The following is a 25129-nucleotide window of genomic DNA, read 5'->3' as shown; positions in this document are numbered from 1 at the left end:
CTCCACCAGCCTGACACCTTCCCAGGGATTTATAGGGTCATTTATAGGGCCCTCTGGGGCCCTCTGTGCTGCGAGCCAGACTACCACCCCTCCCCCGCAAACCCACTGCACGGCCAGCCTGTGCCACCTTTCCCCAGGGACAATGCAACAGCCTCAGGAGAAGAGTTCTTTCTAGACAAGCCCTGGGTCCAAGCCCCATCCACCTCCAGGGACACAGCCACGTGTCTATGTAATCTGGAAGCCACGACCTTGCCCTGCCCCCAGGAGCCTTGGGAAGGTGAAACAAGGCCATGTTCACGTGGGGAAGGCTGCTCTCCAGTTCCGTTCTCATTCCCCTCCTCCAAGCTTTCCCTTCCCCCTCCTACTTCCTGGAGTCTGCCCCCCCTTGGAATCCTCCGGAATCCCTGATCCCAACCACCTCAGACCTTTCAGCCCGCCCTCCTGGGTGGGCCTCCCAGCCTGCCGGGTCCCGGTGCTCCCTCAGAGCCCCTTCAGGGCACCCCAGCTTCGCCTGGTACTCCAACTCCACAGCCCCCACCCCTCCTCCTGCCAGCTCCTGCCATCCCTCCAGGACCTGCAGGACTCCCCTCTACAAAGATGTTACTGACTGCTCCATCTGGCCCACATGATATGTCTCTTTGAGAATTTCTAACACTATATCCCTAATGTAGGAGGTAATTGTGCACTGGCTTCTGGGGTGAGCTTCCTTCTTTCCCCCCTACCCAAGCTGGAGCCCTGAGGCCAGGGCTGGGCTGGTTTCACAGGAAGTGCTGGGCAAGCAGGTGTCCAAGGACTGGTCGTCAGGGTGGTGACCTGCACTTAGGTGGGTGCAGACAGGGCCATCCCCCCTCCCATCTAAACTCCCTTTCAGATCCCGGGGGGCCAACTGGCCCTTTCATGATAGAATTTGCCCATTTCAAACCCGTGCTGAGTCGAGACAGTTGTTGGAACCACCATGAGAATCAAGGTGTCTTTTCTTGAAGTGCTATTAAATCTAATCAACAGCGTGGAACATAAAGGCCGGCAGCCCAGGAACCAGGGCAGGGGACCAGAGCAAGAGCCGCAAAGGCACGGAGTTTCTGAGCCTCAGACCCCTACCAGTGCTCTTTCCTGTGACTCCCGCACAGCCTGCCACTGGGCAGCGAGGGCAAACAGCCACAGTCCACCAGGAAACAACCTGGGGTCCCTACCTGCCTCCAACTGTCTGCAAGCCCCAGAACTACATGCCCACCTTAGCTCCCAGCATACCCCAGAGAGCCAGGGGATGCCTTGAGAACACCCACCCCAATTCCAGCACTCTCATGGATCGCCCAGGCGGCCACAGCTTCTCAATCATTAAAGAGCTGTATTCCCTCCAGGACTCTCCCAGTTCACAGGACGCTGGGACGCTCCAAAGAACAAATGCAGGTACAAATGCAGACACCCGTGAAGCCTCCTGAGGAGTCAGATGGACCTCTGACCATCAAAACACATGGCAATGACCCAAACAAAAACATAGAAAACCGGCATTGTCTGCAGATGATAGGATCATCTCCCCACGGAACCAACAAAATCAACAGAGAAACAATTAGAACTAATAAGAGAGCAAGCTCAATGAGGCTGCCAGATGCAAGGTCAGCCCCAAAATGGACAGTATTTCTCTCCGCCAGCACAAAACTATTAGAACAGGTAGTCAAAAACAAGGTCTCTTTCGTAATAGCAACAAAAACTATAAAGTAACTAGGAATTGATCAAAAATGCACAAGACCTCTGTGGGGAGGCGGGTGCAGCGGGGGGGGGGGGGGGGGGGGCGGGTACTTAAAACTAATCAAGAGTACAGAAACAATCTGATAAATGGAGAGATAGTCCAGCCTCTCGGATGGGACAGATATTATACAGATGTCAATTCTCCCCCAAATTGATCTGTAAAACTAATCTAATTCCAATCAAGATTCTAGTATGGGTTTTCTTTCCAGGAACTCGAGAAACTTTCTCTAAAGTTCATAAAGAAGAAGAGAGGTCCACAAATACCCGAGTCAATCTTTAAAAAGAAGAAGAAAGACAGAATATGCGCCTTTCCAGATACTAAGACATACTAAATGCCACAGTTGTTTTAGTGTGGTTTTGATGCAAGAAGAGACAAATAAATGTTTGGAACAGAACAGGGAGCTCCAAGACAGACCCATGGATAGATGGGAAATTAGCTTACGATCAAGGTGGCCCCACGAATGCTGGAAAAGAACAGGCTGTTTACTAGGTGTGTGGGGAAAATTGGCTCACTACATGGAAAAAAATATAACTTGATCCCCACTTGACACCACAGAGGGAGGCTCAGGATGGATGAAAGCCAACCGAGAGAGGTAAAACAATTAAATTAATAGAAGAAAATGGAGCCCTCTGCAACCTCAGGGTGGTGAACAATTTCTTAAACAAAACTTCAAAAGCACAAACAAAGCTAAAAGTCAGTTAATTTGTATCAACACAAAGTGTCTTTGTTGGATAAAGTTGAGAAATAATTGAACGGGAGAAGATATTTGCAATATCTCCATCCAACAGGAATGAATGTCTGGAACCCATATATTGAGTATTTAACTGTAAGCATGTGTATTTCTAGAATACCCAAGCAATTCCTGCAAATCACTAAGAACAAAAGACAGTAGCTTCATGAGAAAAGTGAGCAAAGATAGGCGCCTGGGTGGCTCAGTTGGTTGAGCATCCGACTTCAGCTCAGGTCATGATCTGAAGGTTCTTGGATTCGAGCCCCGCGTCGGGCTCTGTGCTGACAGCTTGGAGCCTGGAGCCTGCTTTGGATTCTGTGTCTTTCTCTCTGCCCCTCCCCCGCTCGTGTTCCGTGTCTCTCTCTCTCTCTCTCTCTCTCTGCCTCTCTCTCTCAAAAATAAATAAACATTAAAAAGAGAGAGAGAGAGAGAAAGAAAACTGAGCAAGGATATGAACAGGCAACTCACAGGAAAATCGACACAAAACGCAATGGAGCCTAAGACATGCCAGGACTCACACAATATCAAACAAATGCAAATTTAAGGCAGCCAGTTATCACTTTCACCTATTAGGTTGGCAAAAATTATAAACGTGGATGACGCCAAGTGTGGCAGAGATATGAGGGACTAGAAATCTGGTACCCTGTTTAGGCAAGTGGTGATGGGGGTAGCTATGCTGGGGTACGGTCTGACAGTGCTTAGTTGAATTAAGTGTCCACAAACCTTGTGGTCCAGCAATCCCACTCCTGCAGATACATCCCAAAGACATCCTCACCCGAGTCCAGAAGGGACCATGGCTGAGGATGTTCACTGCGGCATTATTTATGCGGGATATCTGGAGATGGCTGCCCAGGAGGGCGGGCAGGTAAACTGAGGTGGGTACACATCACAAAATACAAAGCTACAGATTAGATGTTAAGTAGCAACCTGGATGGACCGAAAGGCATACTCCTGTGCAAGTCAAGTGAACACCAGAATATAATATATAGCACATATCATTTACATAAATTAAGCCTGTGTGTACCCAGACAAAATACACATTTTGCAAGAACATATGCAAGCAACACATTCACAGTAAGTACATCTGAATGGTTGCCTAAGGGGAGGGTAATGGGGCTGGAGAGTGAGATAAAAAGGAAAATGAAATGAAAGAGAAAGAAAAAAAAAAAAGAAACATGAACACAAATACGGTTTCAGTGATTTGAGGGAGAGGCAGAAGCCTGGGGAAGGAGGGGGAGAGGCGAGCAGGGGTTGCGAGCAGGGCACAAGGCAAGGAGGGGAGCACCGTAGGGGACAGAGATGCTGAGGCCCTGGGTCAGCTCACTTCCCCCGGCTGGCCAGGACCTGGGGACACATGGCCGACGGCCAAGCAGGTGCAAGTCTAGCTGAGCCAGAAATTGTTCCAAGTCATTGACTCCAAGTATAGGGCTTCTACAATACAGCACACTGCCCAGCCCTTCATTCATTCATTCATTCATTCATTCATTCATTCATGCATTTGTACCAAGCTCCAGTGTGGACTAGACACAGACACCACAGAGAACAAAACAGACAGGCTGCTCTCTGCCCTCGTGGAGCTTATGATCTAGCGGGGGAGGTCAGACACGGCAATCTCGTCCAGAACTGGGAAGGAGGGAGAATATGGGCCAAGGAGAAGACACTTCTTGTCTGGTAGACAGATGACCAAACCAGAGAGAGGCCTGTGTAGGCCACCCACAGTCCACAGCATGGAGAGCTTTATGGCCCCTAGATTAAAGCCTGCAGGGGATTTTGGGGGACAGCGGTTCATCCAGAGCCTCTCCCATTCTTTTTTTTTTAAGTTTATGTACCTATTTTGAGAGAAAGAGTGGGGGGAGGGACAGAGAAAGAGAGAGAGAGAGACAGGGCAGAAGAGAATCCCAAGTAGGCTCCATGCTATCAGCACAGAGCCCGATGCGGGGCTCAATCCCACGAACCGTGAGATCATGACCTGGGCTGAGATTGAGAGTCGGACGCCTAAGTGACTGAGCCACCCAGGTGCCCCGAGTCTCCCATTCTTGTCTCGTGTCCCAGGTGTCCCACCACGACCACCTCTTCTAGCCCTGCTCCCATATCAGGGAGGAAAGTTTCTGTCAAAGTCAATCGCACTAAGGGGCTGATATTTCCACATTCCCCCCTACATGCAGGGGCAGGTGATGAGAGAGAACATGTTTTTCAAAAGCAAGGCTCATTCTCCACCCAAGCAAAACCTTCCCTAGTGGAGGCATCTGGGGCATCCTCAGAGGGGATATTTAAGTGCAAAAGGGCTTTCTTGGAACCTCTCAAGTCACATCGCCCTGGAAGCCACCTCTAGGCAGCAAAGAGGCTGAGTCTCACCCCATCTCACACACCCATGCCGGCCCTCCTGATGCCCACAGCCCCCCTCCCCGGAGCCCAAGGCCACCGTCAAACTCTGCTCTCATTGTGGACGAAGGCTCTGCACAAATATTTACATAGCTCCTCTCCGGGGGCTACAGCAGACACAACACGGAGGAGCCGCCCTCCCAACACTCTCCAGACCCCAAAGCGAGCCAGAAGTGGCTGACACCCTCAGTCTTGGCAGGCTACCTCACCCCTGGGTGGTGCTGGGACAGGAAGCTCCTAAGCAGGCCAGGGCACCCTACTCTAGCTCAGGAATGACCCTTCCCTAGCAGCCTTGCAGAAGAAATGCTGGCTGGGCCCTGCTCCTGGCTACCGTGCAGGGGCACGTGCACGTGCTCTCACATGCCACGTATCCGAGCCACCCAGGCCCTGACTGGAGCCCCCGTGAGGCTTCCGCCCTTGAGACAGGTGCTGCCTGCATCTAAACTCATTCCTCCAGGAATCGCTCTGGTGTGCTCCCATCTCAGGGACACAGGACACACCTGGACCCCCACCTCTGTCTCACCTGCCTGCCTGGCCTCAGTATACCCAGGGGCTCCTTCACCAGCAGCCCGATTGATGAGGGTCTGGGCGCCTGAGGATCGCGACCTGGGCAGGGGCACAGGAGGTGGGCGTCTGAGCTTGGGCAGAGGTCGGCCACGATGGAAAAGGGAGGAGTCTCAGAGTGTCACAGTGAGGAGTCTGATCAGGGGACAAGGAGCAAACGGGGAAGTGGCCCGGTATATATGGAGGGTTGCTGGGGCCCGAAGTGTCTGCCCAAGCACCTGAGACGCTGTAGTCTGAGTCTGGGAACCACCCAGCAGTGGGTGTGAGGCCACCACTGGGGCTCTGGCTCCCCATGGGCACTAGGGACACCGGGGAGCAGGCTGGCCCCATGGTCCCCACCCCTCCCCCAACCCACAGCTCAGCTGTTGCAGTGGGGGCCCTCTGACCCTGTCGCCATGGCAACCAGCCTGCAGCTGGAGTGGAGAAACCGACTGACTCTTCTCTAGAGACACCCCCGTCCCCCACCCACGCACAGGCCCCCGGGGACACAGGGACGTGGAGACCAGGCCAGAACAGGCAGAGGTATGGGGAGCCAGAGAGAGACTTCCAAATAGAGCCCAGAGGGGCAGAGGAAGAGAGGCGAGGAGGAAGGCTCAGGGGTGCTGGAGGGAGGGAAGAAGGGAGACAGGTGTAAGGAAGAGGAGATAAAGACCAAGGGGACAGGAGTCGGCAGGGAGGCCACCTTGGGAGAGAAGAGGAGCAGAGTTCCTGAGCAGAGGCTGAACTCGGTGAGAGGCGGGGCGCAGACAGATGAAAACAGAGAGCAAAGAACAAAAGGGACAGAGAGCAGGGGGCCTCCCTGAGGCCTGGCAGAGGACAGAGCAAGTGAGGAAGAGCCACCAAAGGACCCACAACCCACCCCTCCAACCGTGGAGGGACACAGGTGTGCACCAGCTGCACCTGCCGCCAAGACGTGGCCCCAGGGCCCCCCAGGCTGCTACTGCTTGCCGACCCCAAGCTGCTGGCTCTACTCCCAGGTCCGTCTTAATCCTGGGCTTCGTGTTAAGGGGCACGGACACAGGGCCAGTGAGCCCTGGCACCTCGTGTCTCTCCCTCCAGCCCGCACCCACCCCCCGCCCCAAGTCTGGCCTCCCCACCTCCCAGCAGTCCCAGCACCTAAATAATGGGGCTGTCTGGCTCCAGGCCCTGACACTGCACAGAGCTAGGCTTGAGGCACCGACACAGCACAGCTGTCCGCAGTGGCGCCTGCCAGCAAAAGGCCCCGCCTCCTTCCCAGCCACCCACCTCCCTGGAGCTGAAGCCTGGAGACCCACTCTCCGGTGGCTGCCCAGGCAGAGACCCAGAAAAGGGCCTGGACAGAAGCGAGCGGCGGCACTGCCCTTCCTCACCTCTGCCTCCCTATTCATACACATACACGGCATACACAGCACGGGGCAGGCCACAGGCATTTGCCCGAGGGACTAAGCATTTCAAGGCAGAGAGAAGGGAGGCAGAGGAGATCTGTCTGCATCTTGGGCCTCAAGTGCCAGGACGAATGGGGACCCATAGGACCCGAGGGTCAAGGCCAGCCTGTTGGCCAACAGGAGAAACTAGGTGAGAGCAGACAAGAGGGCAGGCAGAGAGGACTGGCACACGATTTTCTGGATGGCATCCCCATTTGGAGAGTAGCTGGAGGGAGGAAAGAACGTGCACTTGGGCAGGAGGCCTGGGTTCTAGTCCCACTTCATCCGCTGGTTAACTAGTAACTGGGCCTCTGCTTCTCAGCTTCTCCATCTGTAACTCAAGTGGGCTGGATGAAGTGATCCTCAAGGTCACCAAGATTTCCCGATAGCACCTCAGAAGAAGGGGTCCCATGGCTATCTTCTCCCAAAGGAGCCATCTTGGGACAAGAGGGAGGGCCAGTTCCCCGAGCACCACGGGGAAGATGGAAGCACCCAGGCCCCCGTTGCCAAGGGGCTGTGTGAGCACCTTACCCTGGAAGCAGAAACAGGCTCAAGGCAGGAACCAAGTTCTCAAGCTACCTAATTTCTGGTGTTAGACCTGATCCCAGGACTTACGTATCAACATTCTTTTCATCACACCAATGGTTTGCAAACTTTCAGAATCAAATTGTACACAAAGTCACATGCAGGATACAGATATGCCTGTACCTATGTGGGGCCATTTTTTTTTTAAATTTTTTTTTTTTTCAACGTTTATTTATTTTTTTGGGGACAGAGAGAGACAGAGCATGAACAGGGGAGGGGCAGAGAGAGAGGGAGACACAGAATCGGAAACAGGCTCCAGGCTCTGAGCCATCCGCCCAGAGCCCGACGCGGGGCTCGAACTCACGGACCGCGAGATCGTGACCTGGCTGAAGTCGGACGCTTAACCGACTGCGCCACCCAGGCGCCCCTTGGGGCCATTTTTAATAGGTGACAGCAAAGCAGGACGGGTCGGGCTCGGATCAGACAGACAGAGCTCCGTTCCCAGCTCTGCCACTTTCTAGCTGTGCGACTTTGGTGCAATTTCTTAATTTCCCTGAACTTCAGTTTCCTCATCCATAAAATGGAGATACGAGTAGTGTCTACCTCCCAGGGCTGTTGTGAAGATTCCCTGAGATAAGCTAAGTGAAGCATTTAGCCCAGCGTCCAGCACATAGAAGCCACCCACCAATGCGTGCTAGCACTAGATGGCCCGGCAGATAGAAAAACAGATCTGCTCTGATTCAGGTTCTGGGGAGACTTCAGTGGAAAAACAGAAGGCTTCCGAGTTTGCATCTACTCTCCTGGCCCCTGCCTCCCAGCCAGAACCCCATTTTCTATAAGCAAACTCCCTTCCACAGGACCCCAGTGAGAGAGCCCCTTCTAACGCGGTCCAGTGATCTCACAGGCTGTGCACGCCTGCAAAAGCGCGGCCATCGAGAGATGCAAGGCAGCTTCGCTAGACTGAGCATGCAGGGGATATTCCAGGGACAGCGCCAGGTGCACACAGGACCGCTGGCTCACTCTGCCTACCCACAGGGGAAAGCGGAGAGTGCTATCTACAGCAGGTAAGCTCCCATCTGGCAGTAACCTCATCTGTCTTGTTCACTGAGCTATCTACAGGACCCTAGCACTGCACCTGGCTCACAGGGGTTCAGTAAATGCTCATCAGATACACACTAGTGAGTAGCAGAGTTTGGGCATCCATGGCCAGTCCAGTGGCACCTTCTGGAGCCACCTCCCCAGCCCTCCAATACCTGCAGACCTGCCAAAGCCCTGTTTCACTGCCCTCCTTGAGCAGAGCCCAGCCCACCAGGGCAGGCACAGTGCGAGAGCAGCCCCGCCCAGGGTTCTGTTTATCCACTGTCCGGAAGCCCAGAGCAGCTGGGCTGGGAGGCGGTGGCTGAGCAGAGACACCTGGCGAAGGAAGGGGTGATGGGTGATGGGTCGGGCACTCAAACGATGAGACAAAGGGAACGGAGGTTGTGGGGAGAGGCACGCACCTCCTGCCAGGTGCAGCCTAAGTACAGGAGAGAGAGGAGCAGAAGGACAGCAGAGAGCCAGAGTCCTGCAGGCCCCCTGCCTCACCCTCAGTGACATCTCCCCAGACCAACCACCTGGCAGGGGCTGCCCTAGGGGAGCTAGAGGCCTGGGCCGGAAGTCAGTGCCCAGACACCAACCTGACCTTCTGTCAACTCCTTCCACTCACCTGCCATCCCGGCCCCGTCAAACTCCAGCCCATCTACCTCAACCTGCCCACGTTAGCCCAGGGAAAGAAGAAACCAAAGGCGCCATACCCACAGCCAAACAGCCCCTTGGTCACCCCGAAAACCATCCCGCCGGAATGAATGAGGTGAAGAGACCCACTCCGTCCGGCAGCCCCAATGCCCAGCCGGCGCCTGCCACCTGACCCACAGCAGTGGCCCCAGTTGGGGGTCACACACCGCAGGGCACTCGCCGGGTCTCCCGCCACGCTCCGGCCTCGCCGGATCCAGCCGTCCCTACCCCCACCCCAGTCCCTCGCGGCCCCGCCCCCTAGTCGCGACCACGCCCCCTCGTCGCGGCCCCGCCCCGGCCCGCGCCTACCATCCTTCCGGTAGAAGGCGATCTCCACTTTGCGCTCCTCCGCGCCCAGCAGGGCCTGCGCGATCTGCGCGGCCGCGCGGCGCTGCGTGCGCGGCCCGTGCAGGAAGTCGCAGGTGCAGGGCCGCTGCATCACCTCGGCCCGCGAGTAGCCACACAGCTCGCAGAAGCCGTCGTTGCAGTAGATGACGGCGCAGTTCTCCACCCGAGCGTTGGCGATGATGAACTTGCGGCCTGGGGGGGCGGGGATGAGCAGGCACGTGAGCAGGGACCCCTGCCTCGGGGGCCCCCAGCCCTTCCGCGCATTCTCCTGTCACACACAGCCACCCGCCGGGGGACTCCCCGCTCCAGGCAGCACTGCGGCGACTGGGGTCCCTAGCAGGGGGCGAATGCAGCTGTGTGGCCCGACACAGGTGCCTCCGCCGGCCCTGCCCGGCGACGCGCCCCCTCCCCCGCCCGGCCCGCGGGCTGGCTGCATGGCTTCCCCCGGGCAGGCTGCCAGCGGCCCCCCGCCCCCTCCGCGCCCGGGGCCGAGGCCAGCCTGGGCGGGTGTCAGCAACGCGTGTCAGCAGCCGCGGCGGAGGGATAAACACTGGGCCTGGAGAGGGAGCCTGGGAAGGGCCAGAGATGGCGGCTAGCCTTCCCTTTGCATCAGGTCGTCCGGCTTCTCTTCCTGACCTCTGCTGTCTAGACTGGGGGCGGGGGGGGGGGGGGGGCGCACACTGGGCACTCCTTACCCTGGGGATCCTTAGGATATCACTCCCCCAAGTACCTGGGGACCCTACCAGATCAGTACTTCCCGGGACTTACGCGCCCCTTAAGGGCAGTCAGGGGCTGGACAGTGGGCACTCTAAAGGGGACGAGGGAAGTACCACGTGAACACCTATGATGCCCTCTCTCATTTAATACTCTGACAACCCCATAAGATAGGCATCATTAGCTTTGTTTTATAGATGAAGAAACTGAGGCTCAAAAGAAGTTCAGAGCCATGCCCACATCTTGCAGCTTGTAAAAGAGCTAGCTTTTGAACTTAGGTCTGACAGAAGAAGGAATAAAAAGAGGGTCACAGGCAGAAGCCCAAGGTCATAGGGAGCAAGGAAAGGGACCTGAGGCTTCAATCCCGGAAAATACCGGGAGCCAGGGATGGACCTGAGACAGTGGCCCGCTTGTAAGACAGACCCAGGGAAGGGAGGCCTTCTTCAGTTTGACCCTGTCAAGCTGAGGTGCCCCAATGGACCCATTTCAGCTGGACGTGGGTCACCCGCTCCACACCTGCCCCCAAGGCCCAGCTAGCTGGCAGGTGAGCAGCAGGCAGGCGGCAGACCCAGCTGGTGCCAGGGAAGATACTCAGGCATAAGAGCTTTTTATAAACACAGAAGTTTCCGGCCACTTTGGCCTTTAATGCTGGGGCTTTGGGTAGCAGTTGGAACTCTGCCCCCTCGCCTTCCAGCAGGCACAGCCCTCTCAGTCTGCAGCTCTGGGCAATCCCATGGACAAGGCCCAGGCTGCTGCAGCAAGGGCTCCCCGACACAGGCTGCCTAAAGCCATCCCTTATCCTGTCTCCGGGAAGTTAGTTTTTGAAGTTGGGTCATCTTTAGGTCAGTTCACCAGGCCTCCACAACTCCCAGGCAGCCATCAGGAGTCAGGGTTCCTTGTCACACGAAAAGACCCCTGACTTGGCCTCCACCTCCACCTAAGCCCAAGGCAGTCCAGAGTGCCAGCCACACACACCAGCTTTGGAGAAGAGAAACCAGCTCCCAGGCCCAGAGAGAGAAGAGCGAGTTTCTTCGAAGGCAGGCCCTACCCCCACCCCTTCCGAGCTCCTGGAATACACCACAGAAGGGATCTGAAAGGCTCCTTTGGCCACCCCCTCCTTTCCAGATGTGGAAACTGATATTCGGAGAAGGAAGAGTCACTCAAGGTCACATGGCAGTCAGTGGCAGAGGTGGGGCCAGAAGCTGAGCCCCCAGATCCTAGCCCAGGTTCTTTCCATGCAGACACAGCCTCCGGGAGCTTTTGAAAAGGAAAGACCCCACCTTGTGGCCCTCCACCGTGTCAGTCTCCTCCCCCTCAGGATCATCTTGTTCCTCGGCTTCAGACAATGCTGCCCGTCAAACTGATCCCTCCCTCCCCCCCACCACAGTTACAAGCACACGTTGTCCTGTGCTCACAGGGTCATGGGCAAGGAATGTCACCCGCTCCCTGCTCCCAGGGCCCTTGGCAGTCACACCCACCATGGCACATGCAGCCTTGGAGAGAGACGCACACATGCTGGGAGGATAAAACACCCACACCAGAACATTCACCTAGCCTGGGACACTTCTGGAAGCCTCCCCTACTGGACCAGGCTTAGGGGTGCTGTAGTCCCCATAAAGGGGCTCAGGGCAGGAAAATTAACAATATGGGGGCACTGCATTGAGCCTGTTAGACCCTTAGAGCCCAGTCTCAGGCCATGACACCCTGTCACCTAGGAGCCCACAGTTTGCAGCTCTGTCCAAAATACCTCCCCACTGCCCAAGCAGGGCCGAACTCCTGGGTGACACACACACCCCAGGAGCAGGTTAGGCACTGACTCTAAGTGCTTGGCTCTCAGTCTCTCAAAAACACAGTCAAGACGGCTGAGACACAGTACTTAATGTCTCACAGTTTGGACCATACATGTTCTGTCCCTGCCCCCACACAGCCCCATCCACATCCAGGCACCGGAGTTAGGGATACCTGCACACTTGAGATGTCACACACACTCCGGATCCTGGAAGCCTGAGCAGAGCCTCCAGCCCTGCGCCCCAATACAGCCCCCTTGGCTCCAAACCCAAGGCCCCCAGCACCAAGCCTTGCCCTCGAGACCCCTGGCCAGCGCCTTGAGGCCACCAGCCCCCATTGACTCGCACCAGCCCGAAGCACACGGCCGGGGCACGCCCCTCCATTCACACTCTGGAGCGCTCGGCCCGCCCCCAGAGCCCCCTCCCCGCCGGCCCCCTCCCCCACTCACTCTGGCCCTCAAACTTGCGGATGATGGTGTCCAGGAAGGTGTTCTGCGGCGCGACATGGCCCCTCCGCACCGGCATCCTGAGCCCATGGGCGGGCCGGGCGGGCCCCCACCCACCCCGGCCCGGCCCGGCCCGACACAGGCTTCGGGTGGCCCGGCCCGGCCGTGATCCCCGCACCCCGCGGCCAAGCAGACCACGGGCGGGGCCGGGACTCGGTTGCGGGCGCGGGGTCCCCGCTCGGCTCCCGGCTCCTGACCGCGGGCCGGGCCTGGAGCCGCCTGAGCTCGGGCCGCCCGGCCGCCCGCACACCTGTCTGCCGGCCCCCTCCGAGCCACGGGCCCCGCTCCGCCGCGTCCCCGCGCTGCGCTCCGCCCGCCCGAGCGCCGGGCTCCCGGCTCCCGCCCGCCGCGCCGACAGCCGCTCCGGCGCCCGCGGCTCCGGCTGCGCCTGCGGCTCGGCCCGGCGGCGGAAGGGTTAACGCGGCGCGCGCCCCTCGGGCTCCGGCCCCCGCCTCCCGGCCCCCTCCCGCCCGCCGCGCGCCCGCAGCACCGCCCTCTTCCCCCCCCCCCACACCCCGCGCGCCCGCCCTTCCCATTGGCTGAGCAGCGTCAAGGGCTCCCCCACCCCAGCCCCTCGCTCAGCCCAGGAGCCCCCGGGACTCGCGCGCCCCAAAGAGGGGGAAGGGGCCCCTAGGTAGGGGAACAGTGAGGGTAGGTGTGATGACCGGCCTTCAGACGGCCAGGGAGGGGCCTGGGGATTCCACCCCCGACCCCCGGACTGGAAGGACTGAGAAACCTGACTTGGAGAGGTCTGGTCCCTTATGCCCTTGTCGCCCACCGCTCCAAGCACAGGCTGGATACACACAACAAGCGCCCAAAGCCCGCTGTAGGTGACACGGCCGAGGCCTGGGCCCTGGGAGGATGAACCCAGGGTCACGGGAGGCACGGGAAACGTGAAGGGCAAGATGATCTGCAGGCCCCGGGTGGGACGCGATTTGGAATAAGGGTGGGTGAGATTTAGGAGGGGCACGCACCCAGAGCAGGGGCGACCCCCCCCCCAACACACACACACACACACACACACACACACGCGCGCGCGCGCGCACACACACACACACACACACACACACACACACACGGCCCTCTCTGGGGTTATTCGGGGCTCTCCTGAACAGAGAGGTAGAAAGGTACATTTTGACACGGCCTCCTAGCTGCGGGATCAAAGATAGGCCCCTGAGCGCGAGTTTCCAGCCTGGGGATCCCCTTGTGCGAGTGGCCCTCCCTCCCTCTGCAGCGCGGGCCAGCCTTGCAGGCCCAATCCGCCGAGGGCTCGGGGCCCTGCGGCGCTGCGGCGGCCCAGCCCCTCGGAAAACCCTGGCCTAGCCGCAGGCCCCTCCCCCCCGGGCCAGCTGGCTCGCTCCAGCTGCAGCTCCCTTATTTAGGCAAGGAGGCCCGAGGATGCTCAAGGGCAGGCAGGGTGTCTGCCCGCCGCCTGCCCACCGCCTGCCTGGGTCTCAGTGAGGGTCTCTGGGGCACGGTGTCCCCGGTCTTCGCAGCCAGGCGGGGCCCTGCGAAGGCCAGGGCAGGGAGGCCGAGTGTTGACAGCTGAGCTGGCCGGTGGGGAGGAGTCGCCAGCTGAGCAGCCAGCCTCGGGTCCCCTCCCCTGCAGCCCAGATCTGAGGCTCCGCTAGATGGATGGGGCCATGTGGGGGCCCCTGAGGGCTTGCAGCTGCCTCTGTCCTTGGAGCAAGGGGGTGGGTCTTGTCACCGGGGAGAACCATCATGGGATGTAGGGGGAGGGGAGGAACAAAGGGCAAAGAAGGAAGCGGAGTCTGGAAGGAGAAAGGCCCAGAGGAAGAGGTCTTGGTGAGACCACCCTACCCAGACTCACACCTTCCACCCAGGAGCAAAAAAGATGCACACACCGGGGCCAGATGGGGCCACTGGCCAGCAGATGACACCTCTTTTTTATTTGCTGGTGGGTGGGCAGTGACTCAGGGAGGCAGCCAGTGGGAGAGAAGGAGGTGGCTCCACCAGCTGATGCTAAAAAAGACCAGAGGCTCTTGCCTGTACAGTCATTCCTTCGGCCCTCTCCACCTCCGGCAGCTTCCTCGCTCACACTCCAAGACGCCTGGGGCCTTCCTTAGCACAACTCGCCTTCTTTTGTGACCTGGTGTCAGGCACAACAGCCCATCTGGGTACTACTGCCCAGCCCCTCCTCCACACCACCACCACCACTACCTACCCCCTGCCTCCCCGACACTGGGTTGCCTGCCCTAAGTCCAGGCTGATTCAAGTTGGAGCTGGGTGGCTTCCCCTCCAGACTGGGTGGTTGAGAGAGTCAGGAAGGGTTCACAGTGTGGACAGGCACCAGGAGAGAGGATATGGAGGAGGACATCTGCGGCGTTCCCTTCTCTCCAGAACCAAGGCCAAAGGGAAGGGAGCTGGTCACTTGGCCTGGCCAGCTGTTCCCGCTGCGGTACCCATGTTCCCGGGACAGGCCTGTGCTCTCATCCCATGGGAGGATGAAGAAATCAGAGGGACCCTTGATCCTCCCAAAAGAGAAAAGACCAGGCACAGAGTAGCCTTCCTCCTGGGCACAGATACGGGTGTGAAGAGAGCTGTTCCCTCAGGCTAAGGAGATGCAAATTTCACTCTCTCTCTCTCTCTCTCTCTCTCTCTCTCTCTGTCAGAAGTCAAGCAGAATGCAGGTTTCTGACTTCCTGGAGGTTGAGAGGAGAGTCTGAAGGCAGTCCCACTAAGCCACCCCCACAGCCAAGGATGGGGATGAGGAAGGGGAGCTGTGAAATGGGAGTGAGGTGTCTCCAAAGACAACCTTCTTGGGGCCACAGGTACCAAGGCATGTAGAGGTATAGGGCAACAGAGAAGTGATGAAGATGGCTGCCCCACCTTCCCACCCCCATTACCCCCAGATTAAGGAGCAAGAGGAAAGTGCCCAACCTTAAAACCCAGAGTAACCAGAATCTACCCATCCTACTTTGGGCTCACAGAGCCATTTGCAAAGAGGTTCCAGGGAAGACCTCTCCCCGAAATCTGCCTGTGACTGAGGGAAGGGAGAGGCTGTATTGACAGTGGGACACATAGGCTCCTCCCAGCTCCCAGAAAGAGACAATTTAGGGAGAAAAGTCTATGGAGAAAACATCCTGCCCATCCCACTTTGAGCTCCTGCTCAGTTTGAGGGAGTCAAGCCAGGGCATCCTGGAACGAGGCAAGAAATTGAAGTCTGTGCTTACTGGTGGACCCCCAAGGAGCAGGCCAGGCAAGACAGAGACAAAATAGGACCCAAGAGAGCAAGTGACAATCACAGGGGACTGGGAAGCAGTTCCAGTCAGATGGGCGCAGGCAAGACAGCTTATGGAGGAATGATTCCTCAGAACCCCCCCCCCAGGGTGGGGGGTGCAGGGAAGAACACAGTGAGGTGCCTCGTTGTGCAAGGGGAAGTTCAGGCTGCATTGTGTGGTCTTATTTTTCTGTACAACTGAGTCCTGAGAAACGGGATGTTTTCAAATATGAACTGGGGTTGGAGGGGAATAAGGTCAAAGAAGCCCCTCCAGAACTGGGGCTCAGGGCTTGCTGAAAGCAAGGAAGGAAGGGAAGGGAGAGTCAAAGGAGGGGAGGGAGGGCAACCCACCTCAGCCCCATAGCAAACGAGCAAAGGAGCCAGAGCTCCCTCCAGTCACTGCCATCTACAAATCCCCCTGTCAACCCCGCCCCATAATCAAGGTCTCCCACCAACCTGCTACCAGCTGTCAGTGGGACTTTTCCACTGCCATGGGGGTATCAAAAGAAGCAAGGAAGGTGCTGGACACTAGGATTCAGGAAACCTGACTTTTGATTCTGGTTCTACCAGTCACATCCATACATGTCCACTGGGGGCTTCTGACATTCTGGGCCCTAGGTGCCAGACACTGTTGGGGGGGGAGGGGTGGGGAACAGAAGGGATAAGCCAGGATCCCTCATCCAGGGAGTTACAGTCTACTGAGGCTTGATAAAGGCAGAGGGCAGAAAGAAACAGTGCAGTCTGCATTAAGTGCTGTGGGATTACAAGGAGGTGTGTTCACCTTCAACTGGGGGAGTCTGGGAGGGAGGACCCTGCAAGGGAAGGAGGTTTCAGAGCAGGTCTTTGAAGATCGAGATGGGGCAGGGCAGGAGCACTGCAGGTGGAAGAGACAACAATGAGCAAAGGCATCGAGACTGGAGAATAAAGATTAGGTCTGGGGACAAAACAGTTTGGCGTGGTGTCATTGGAGCATTAGACGAGAGCCATTAGCACTAGACTGAGGAGTCTGGATGTTATTCTATGTGCACAAGAACAATGATGGCAGCTGAAATGTATGGCCCACAAATATAGAAATCATATTTGTCTTTGTATAGATCCTAACATATAGTCGGTATCTGATAAAGGTCTGTTGAATTAATGAAATGTGTATAACAGTTTGGAGAAACTGAGGCAAACATGAGGTGTTTCAATTACTTATTGCTGCCTAAGAGCCATCCCAAACTCCAGGACTTAAATCAATGACCGTGTTTATTTTGTCCATGTCTCTGCCAGGACCACTTGGTCTGCGCCACTCATATCGGGACTAAAAAGCTCATTTGCTCACATTTGGTGGATGATGCTGGCTGTCAGCTAGGGTTGGGGCCAGAACACCTAAAAGCCTTTCCTTGTGGCTGCCTGGCTTCCTCACACCATGATGGCTGGGTTGAAGGGTAAGTGTCCCAAGAGCGGTTCAGGCAACAGTTGTACCACCTTTAATAACGTAGCCTCAAAAGTCACATAAAAGAACTTCTGCCATAATCATGGCTCATCAGATTCAAAGAGAGGAAAAAGACCCGCACTTCTCAATGGAGGAGTGTGACTGACATATTATAAGAAAAACATGTGCGATGGTATCTATTGGCACCACCATCTTGAAAAAATATAACCCTCCCCAGCAAGGTACGCAGTAGTCCAGGGGAGGGATGTCAAAGACTTGAACCAGGTCAGAGGTGATGGAAAGAGGCCTGTTTGCTGTGTAACTTTAGGAGGATCACTAAATCTCACTTTCCTTACCTGTAAAATGAGGAGACCAAACAAGCTGATCTCTGAGATCCTTTCCAGCCCCAACAGTGAGTGATTCCCTTAATTCTACACAACTGCACTCCCCACCCATCAACAATTCCTTTATTTTCCCCCAGCACCCAACTCCAGCTCCACCTCCTGCCTTTGCTTTCTGATCCAAGCTCCCTTGAGTCCAATGATGACCCCACAGATAGCACCCTGGTCCCTCCTACGTATTTATTTCAAACCAAAAATAAGTGCAGTGGGGGACCCACAAGGGTAGGTGAGAAGACCCTCAAACCCATCAGTCTCCCACTGCACCCTGCTGTGTGCTCATCACTGTAGGGTCTCTTGAAAACAAATAGACCTATGGTACAGACTCCACCTGCAAGGAGTTCATAATCTAACTGGGGAGGACTAATGAGCATGAATGTCATGAAAAAAATCTGGCGTGACACTGTATTACTGATAATAGGTGCAGGGGAGTTCAGAGGAGGGAGGGCTCTGACTGGGTTAGGGCACCAGGAGGACTCCCTCGGAAGGCTGGGTCCTCCTGGACGGGCAGGGTTTTCTTGGGTACCCAGAGGGAGGGAGTGAACATTTTCATTAAGCAAAATTCCAATAGGAGTCAGATGTGGAGTCCTCCCCACCGATCTACTTACTCCCAAATGACAAAGAGGGGAGGTCAGCTTAAATTTCCTCTGCCTGAGAACCTAATAGCCATCTGTATTTTTTATTTAGGGATGGAGCTCAGCCTCTTCAGACACAAGAAGGGGCTTAAGCAAGGCTCCAGAACTTATCGAATAGTAGAAGCTCCAGAATTATGATATAGGAGGCACTGATGGGGAGAGAGAACCTGATTATAAAGAGGGCACTAAGATACTGGTCTAGAGGCTTAAATTTGCATGTATTCCTTTAAAATAATTATTTGCTAAGCACCTATTATGTACCTGACACTGTTCTAGGATATAATTGTTGTTGTTTTAAAGTTTATTTATTTATTTTGAGAGAGAGAGAGAGAAAGAGAGAGAGAGAGAGCAGGAGAGGGGCAGAGAGAGAGAGAGAATCTCAAGCAGGCTTGGCCCTGTCAGTGCAAGCCCAACACAGGGCTCAAACTCACGAACCATGAGATCATGATCTGAGCCGAAATCAAGAGTTGGACTCTTAACCCACTGAGCCACCCAGGCATCTCATTGTTGTTGTTTTTAAATAATGCCCTCAGAGTTTGCAGAACCAGTGCACTGTTTGACATAGATTGGGGGGTTATTTTTGGGTGTTCTGAAGGACTAAAAAATATTAAGGAGCATATCACGCTTTGATGCCACCCTGCCAGGGAAGCTGGCCTGGCAAGAGATTCCAAGCTCTCTTGGCTGCACAGGTCCAGCTGGGCGGGAGTTCTGTCTCTGTCCAAGGTGCTGAAAGCCTTCCATGCCAGATTCAGCAGGAAACCAGGGAGGGCAGCTCAGGTGAGCAAAAGAGGGGCCCTTCTACGGACACAGTGAATAAGACAGTCACCCCAAACCATGAAAATGCTTCAGTAACTGGCCAGTAGTTCCAGGAGGCAGCATACGGTGAAGCAAGAGCTGGCTTTACCAATTGGTGCTAAGAAGCACCACTTCCGGTCTCACGTATGTCCAGAAAGTGCCTTCCTCCCTCATCTCCACCCAAGTCATCAAGGAAAACATATGAATCCTCCCCTGAACTTTACATTTGAAATTCCTTGGCTTTCCCTTGGGGTTTGTGTTGCCTTATGAAATATTAGAGCCAGAAGGGAACACTTTCATACTTTAGATGAGAAAACAGATTCAGAGCAGTGCAGATTTTTTCTCAGGAATGTGCCACAAGTTAGAAACAGAGCTGTACAAGAAGCAGCTCTCCTGGTTCTTAGTTAAGTGATTTCCCACCCCCGACACCAGACCAGGTCAGGGATTATACACCACATATAACAAGAGCTGAAAGAAATCAAGAATTCAAGATGTCTTTGCGTGGATGGGAGGGTGTGCATTGGGGGGTATGTGTATGAGAGAGACAGACAGACAGAGAAGATACAAGACCCAAACAACTCCAGATACAGAGGTGGCTTTGTCAGTTCTTCATAACTATTCCCTGTTCATTCTGCCAATCTCATCAGGCAGAATTCAGAGCCTACCCCAGCTTGGGTGGGAGAATGGGCATGAGAATGCTAACCCCAAACTAACTCCACATCCTGAAGGGTAGCTACCCCATCCCATGAGTCATCAACCAACATGAAGGACTAGAAAAGAGAACTCAGGTCCCACCAGGTCTTCCACTCCATCATCTCCCCAGTCTACTCACAAATAATTACCCCTCACTTTTCATGTGTTCCATGCTGTGAGAAAGCCCTAGAGAAATGCAGAACATACAACCCAGCCCCTGGATCTTGAAAAGTTTGCAATTAGTTGGGAAGAAAACATGCTCACATGTGAATAGATTATATATTACAGGAACTAAATACAATTAATGGCATCCAACAAGAGAACTCACATGGTCCTAGATCCCATGTGGCAAGAAGTGGTACAAACAATGAATGCTTTGACTTCAGAGTAAGGGGATATGGTTTTAAGGCTAGAAAGGGAAGGGAAGGGAAGGCTTTACAAAGCAGGGGTTAGGGAGAATTTGGCTGAGGGCTCAGGACACCTCATAGCTGTCCCTCTGGGTAATTAGCAGTCCAGAGTGGGGCCTTGTTGTAGGAAGATAGAGCTGATGAGGGTGTGAAGATGATAGCAAAGGCCGATTATGCGCGGGGGCCCCAAATGTCCAGCAAGAGAGGATTCAGTTTTTCTCCCCTGAAAAAGAAAGGGATCAGGTGCTCCCTCTTCTGGATGCTCAGGGCAGAACAATATCTAAATTCGGATCCTCCAGGAACTGAGGTTGGCCAGTTTCTACAGCAGCCTAGGCTGGAATTTAGGAAGCCAGACAACAGAATGGGAACCCCAAGAAAGGACTGGATCATCATCAACAGCAGGAATGTCTAGTTCTATAATCATTGGGAATCAAGGGACTTATAATCCAGTTGGGAGGGCAGGAAGGCAACATAATGTCTAAAGAAAGGAGTATCAGGGTTTGGGATCAGGGTCTCTGTATTTCACAAATCAGGCTACAGGATCCATAAGCTTCTCGTCTCATCCTGGGTTGGAGAGAGGGCCTGGTCCCTCCCTAGAGCACCTTAGAGGCAGGGAGAAGGGGTTCCGCCTAGCCAATCCTCGTGATGGTTGCTACGGAATTTCCATGCTGGGCACACTTGATGTTCAAAGCCACAGTTCCCAAGAGACCCAGCACCACAGCAACCACACCAGGAAACTGGGCCAGGCTGAAGGATTGGAGGAGACAGAGAGGAGGAGGGTGGGGGCAAGGGGGCAGGCCTGTCAGACCAGTCCCTGACAACTGTGGCCTCCTATGTGGAGGCCCTATGGCCTGAATCAGGGGCCCCCATGATCATCATTCAGCCTTCCTCAGCTTGACCCTTAAAAACTCTTCATTTTCACTCTGGATCCCAGGAACAAAGGGCAATTTCAAGTCCCCATGGATGTGAAAATATTCATATTCATCTTGATGTTCTTAGTCCAAATTAGCGTTGAAGGGGCAAGGACCAGAAGAGGAGGCAGGTCAAGGAGGAAGTTCCAGGAAACACTTGCCCAAGGGCACATGCATATGTGTGTTTACACATATACACACGTACACATACACATACATATACACACTCACGTACATACACACTCCTGCTTACACACATGCACACACACACACACACACACAAACACACACACACAATCTTTTCAGGTCTGTGGTTCAGAAGAAACTGTCTAAACCTCAGAGAGAATCAAAGCCTGGAGATACCCAGGTTTCCCTCACAAAGATAGTGCCAACTCCCCAGGAGCTCCCAAAAGCTGACCGTCACGGGTCACTCCCAGAGTAAGGTCTTAGGAGTCTCCAAGGTCTCTCCACCCCCTGACTTTCCTATTAGTCTGAAAGCCAAGAGACAGAAGAGTATCCAGAACAGGGTCAATGTGCCCTAGGGAGCCCACCTGTGCAACTGAGGCAGCTTCTACAAGCGTCTACGAAGGGAGGCCCCAAACTCCTTCCCCCAACTCTCACAGCTGCTAGAATTGCCTCCTCTCTCAGGAGCCCTGGCACCTGATGTTCATGCCTCCAGTTGTGCTAAACGTGGCTCCCTGCACCTTCAGTTCCCCATACTGGGATGACCTGTGCGGAAGCAGGGAGGTTTCCCAAGAGAAGATACCCCTGTTCTCCCAGGGTGAGAGCCGTCATCAGGAACTTCAGGCTTTATGCAAACAAACCACTTCAAGGTTCCAGAAGATTGATGTGGACATGCACCCCAGATGGGCCCAGAGGTGTGTGCCCCTGGCCTTTGCTCATCCTGGGTATCCTAGACCAGGGGTGCCTGAGCCCAGGCGTTTTCTCCAACCTCTTCTCTTCAGCTCTCTGCTGCCCTCATGTGGCTCCCTCAAGAAGGGCTGGGGAGGCACGATGGCTCCACAGTGCCAGCACAGGAGCCCCCTTTAGACAGGCAACATCTCCCACTGCCTGAGCCCTAAGCACCCCAGACCCGGCCCAAAGCCCCTCCGCCAAGCATCCAGCCTCCACCGTATCTTCTGGAAGCTGAGCAAACCTCTCTGCTCCCAACCCAACCAGCATGAGTTACTTCAAACGGAGGCTCCTAGCCGAAGAAGGGTGCTCCCCTCCCTCTGCTGGGTTGCCCCCCTTCCCTTCCCTTCCCTCCTTTCCCCTCCATTCCCCACCCAGGCCTTGCCAGCAGGCAGGAAGGAAGCTGCTCATAGTGGGGAGGGTGGGGCACTTCCAGCTCACACTGAACAACTCCGGGTTGGGCTATAAAGAGTCAGGGCCTTCCGCTCCCGTCACCCGCCACCCTCAACAGCCCCCGCAGCCCTACACACGCCCCTTCAAGGCCAGAGCCTTCCCTCCCCCAAGGTCAGGGCATCCCATCTCAAGCCCTGCCCATTGCTCTGCTCTGAAGGGAAGGCAAGAACAAGGTTTGCATCCTTCTCAGGGAGCAGGAGGAGCCACAGGCCTGGCTACCTACCTAAGAAGGGTCTGTCACCTGCACGGACCAGGGCAGATGGGGGTGGGGTCTGAACCAGCCTTCCCAATGGCAGAAAACACAGCCACTGCCAGGGACCCAGGGGTTGGGCTCCCAAACGGATTCTCTTCAAAGACCTTCCAGCTTAAAGTCCCACAATCCAAAATTAAAAACTTTCCTATCAGTGGAACTTCAAGTCTGCAGGTCTTGAAATTTTTGTCTTTTCAGAAATTACTCTTTAAAATGCACCTGCTAATAAGAGCAATGGTCCACTGAGCCGCATAAGCCTTAATGCCCTAGCAGGGATGACTGACAAAGAGCAAAGTGGAAAAAGACATGACTGGGCAGGGCCCTGAGGAGGGAAGAGAAAGGCCCCAGCCCACGGGTGGAAAATTCGGGAAGGCCAGAGTCCCTCACCGGAAGTTAGGACCCACAGGCCGGTACTGGCCACAGCCCCAGGAAGAGTGGGAGAGGAAAAACTTCCCTGTGGTGAAAGATAAAGCCTTTCTCTGTCTTTCCTTTGACGCTTTCTCCTCTTCCTAAAACCTCTGCCATGGCTTCCTCTGCCCAGATCAACGTCAATATAGCCATCAGCGCCACCGCGCCTCGTGACCAGAAAATGCCCCTCCTTGGGACCCATCACCTTTCACAAGACTGACGCTTTATTTCGGTTCATCCAAACCTGTCCCACCTCAGCCGACCCCTTTCTCGGTGGCCCCTCTCCCCTGCCTCCGGAACACAGCTTCCAGTCTCTAGATGGCTGCACATGCTCACAGCTAAACAACCAATGTTCGTGAAGCATATACCTGGTACAGTGCACTCAGGCCCAACAGGATCCCAGATGAGAAGAACTTGACCTGGGTCTTCCGGAGCACGCACGTTCATGGGGGAGAGAAGTCAAAGACAGACGGCAAAGCTGCCCAAGAGCCATCCCTGGGAGGAACCAGAGCAAGAGATATTCCCAGGGCCTGGAGGCAGGGGAGACAAAGAGTGGCCTGGGGGGTGGGGCAGCATAGAGAGAGGGGGTGCCGAGGGAGGCCTCACAGAGGAAACATACTGGGGCTGTGTGGTGGTCAGGTCCTTCAGGAAGCACAGCGAGAAGGAGCTAGAAGTCAAAGACATCCATTGGGAGTCATGTCTGTGAAAAATAAAGGGAAGGCAATGGAAGCTTCCAGAACAAGATGCAGGTCTGATATCTGTGAATGGAGAGAAGGAACAAGGATCAGCCAGGAAGAGGCTCAGACCACAGTGAGCCCTGGGAGGCTCTCTGTCAGGCCAGCGGGGGCTCTGCATAGTGAAGACCCAGCAGAATGGGAAGCAGAAGTGGAAAGGGGCCTGAATCCACCTCCTGCCTTGCTGGGAGAAGGGGGCGAGTGGGGTGGCGCCTCGGGCTCCGGGACCCTCAGGGGCGGGTCTGGATTGGGCTTGGACCTTGTGCGTCTGCCTCCCACTTGCCCCTTTGCCAGAGAGCGGGAGCAAACCCTCTAGGTGTTCAGGAGCTGAGGCCACTTTGTGTTTACAAGGTCCCCTCACCCACCTCCCCCCAGGCTGGCAGACCCTACCTTCCTGGTGTGACCCCAGAGCTCACGGTACAGCCTGTTCCTTCCGGCTGATCCGCCTGCCCGGCCCCCACCCAGGCCCACCCCAACCTTACCCTCCACTGCTTTTCAGAGGAGCCCAGCCAACACAAATCTCCGTGTTTGTTTGTCTGCCTGTCTGCCTCTCCCAGTCTCTGCCTCTCCCAGTCTCTCACCTTCCGTTTCTTTCTCACAGCTTCTGTGAGTCTCTGTGGTCTCATAGCCACGAGGCTCTGACCCCTAGACGGGAGTGCCCCAGCTCAAAGCCTCTCTCCGGCCCCCCGCCAACCCTGTGGCTTAGAACTACAAACCCCAGTTTGCACGACGACCCGAGGCGCCTGAAGAGGGCTGCTGTGCACCTCCTGCACCCTGGGTATTGTAGTTTCCCCGTCCCTGCACTCTTGCGAGATCTTCCCGGTGGGCAGGCCCTGCCTCAGCACTGACCGCTGGGCCTATCCGCTGACCTACCACCCCCGGGGAAGCGTGCGTCACTGGATGACAGGGTGGGGGTGGAGGCCCTGGATGGCAGCTTCCTGCTCTTTTGTGTCCCCCATTTGAGTCATGGGGGGCGGGGGTTCCAGGAAATTGGGGCTGGGAGGGGAAGGGATACCCTAATGCCAGACTCAAGGACAAAAGGTCACTGAATCCTTGTTGAGCCTGTATCCCCAAGAAGCTAAAGGCACTCAAAGGTGGGGGTCCAGGAGGGCTTAGCTGTAGACAGAGTGGGGAAGGAGAGCACCCGGAGGGACCCTAGGGGTGCCCGTGGTCACTAGGAGTCTGGGAATCGTCCCCTGCTACTGACACAGCGTTCGCCTCCCACCCAAGTACTCGGGGCAAGGCCAGCAAGGGCAAGGGCCAAGTCCTCCACTCTGGCCAGACAACACTGACAGGCCTCTCTGACCCTCTGGTTGTCCACCCTGCCGACTCCTCCCCTAACCCCTACCCCCTCCCTCACTCCCACACTGCCCCAGGGCTCCAAGAACACCTGGCT

The 25129-nt window shown here is 55.7% G+C and overlaps 1 protein-coding gene across 5 annotated transcripts in view; it reads right to left on the bottom strand.

Annotated features, from left to right (window-relative positions):
• KCNH2 (potassium voltage-gated channel subfamily H member 2) overlaps nt 1-12882 on the bottom strand; it is a 32499-nt gene extending 19617 nt beyond the window's left edge. For 3 of the 5 annotated variants that reach the window (XM_086686453.1, XM_086686473.1, XM_086686478.1), the window contains exon 1: nt 8605-8962. In XM_086686453.1, the coding sequence (XP_086542579.1) occupies nt 8605-8947 (343 nt within the window). In that variant the 5' untranslated portion in view covers nt 8948-8962. Of the gene's footprint in view, nt 1-8604; nt 8963-9433; nt 9665-12422 lie in introns of those variants that run through there. The other 2 variants (XM_086686484.1, XM_086686462.1) reach the window with 2 other exon arrangements.
• Nucleotides 12883-25129: the final 12247 nt, after the last annotated feature.

The sequence above is a fragment of the Puma concolor genome, chromosome A2 (genome assembly GCF_028749965.1).
Source record: "Puma concolor isolate L17-30 chromosome A2, mPumCon1.1.hap2, whole genome shotgun sequence".
Lineage (NCBI taxonomy): Eukaryota > Metazoa > Chordata > Mammalia > Carnivora > Felidae > Puma > Puma concolor.
This window is presented reverse-complemented; position numbering and strand designations above follow the sequence as displayed.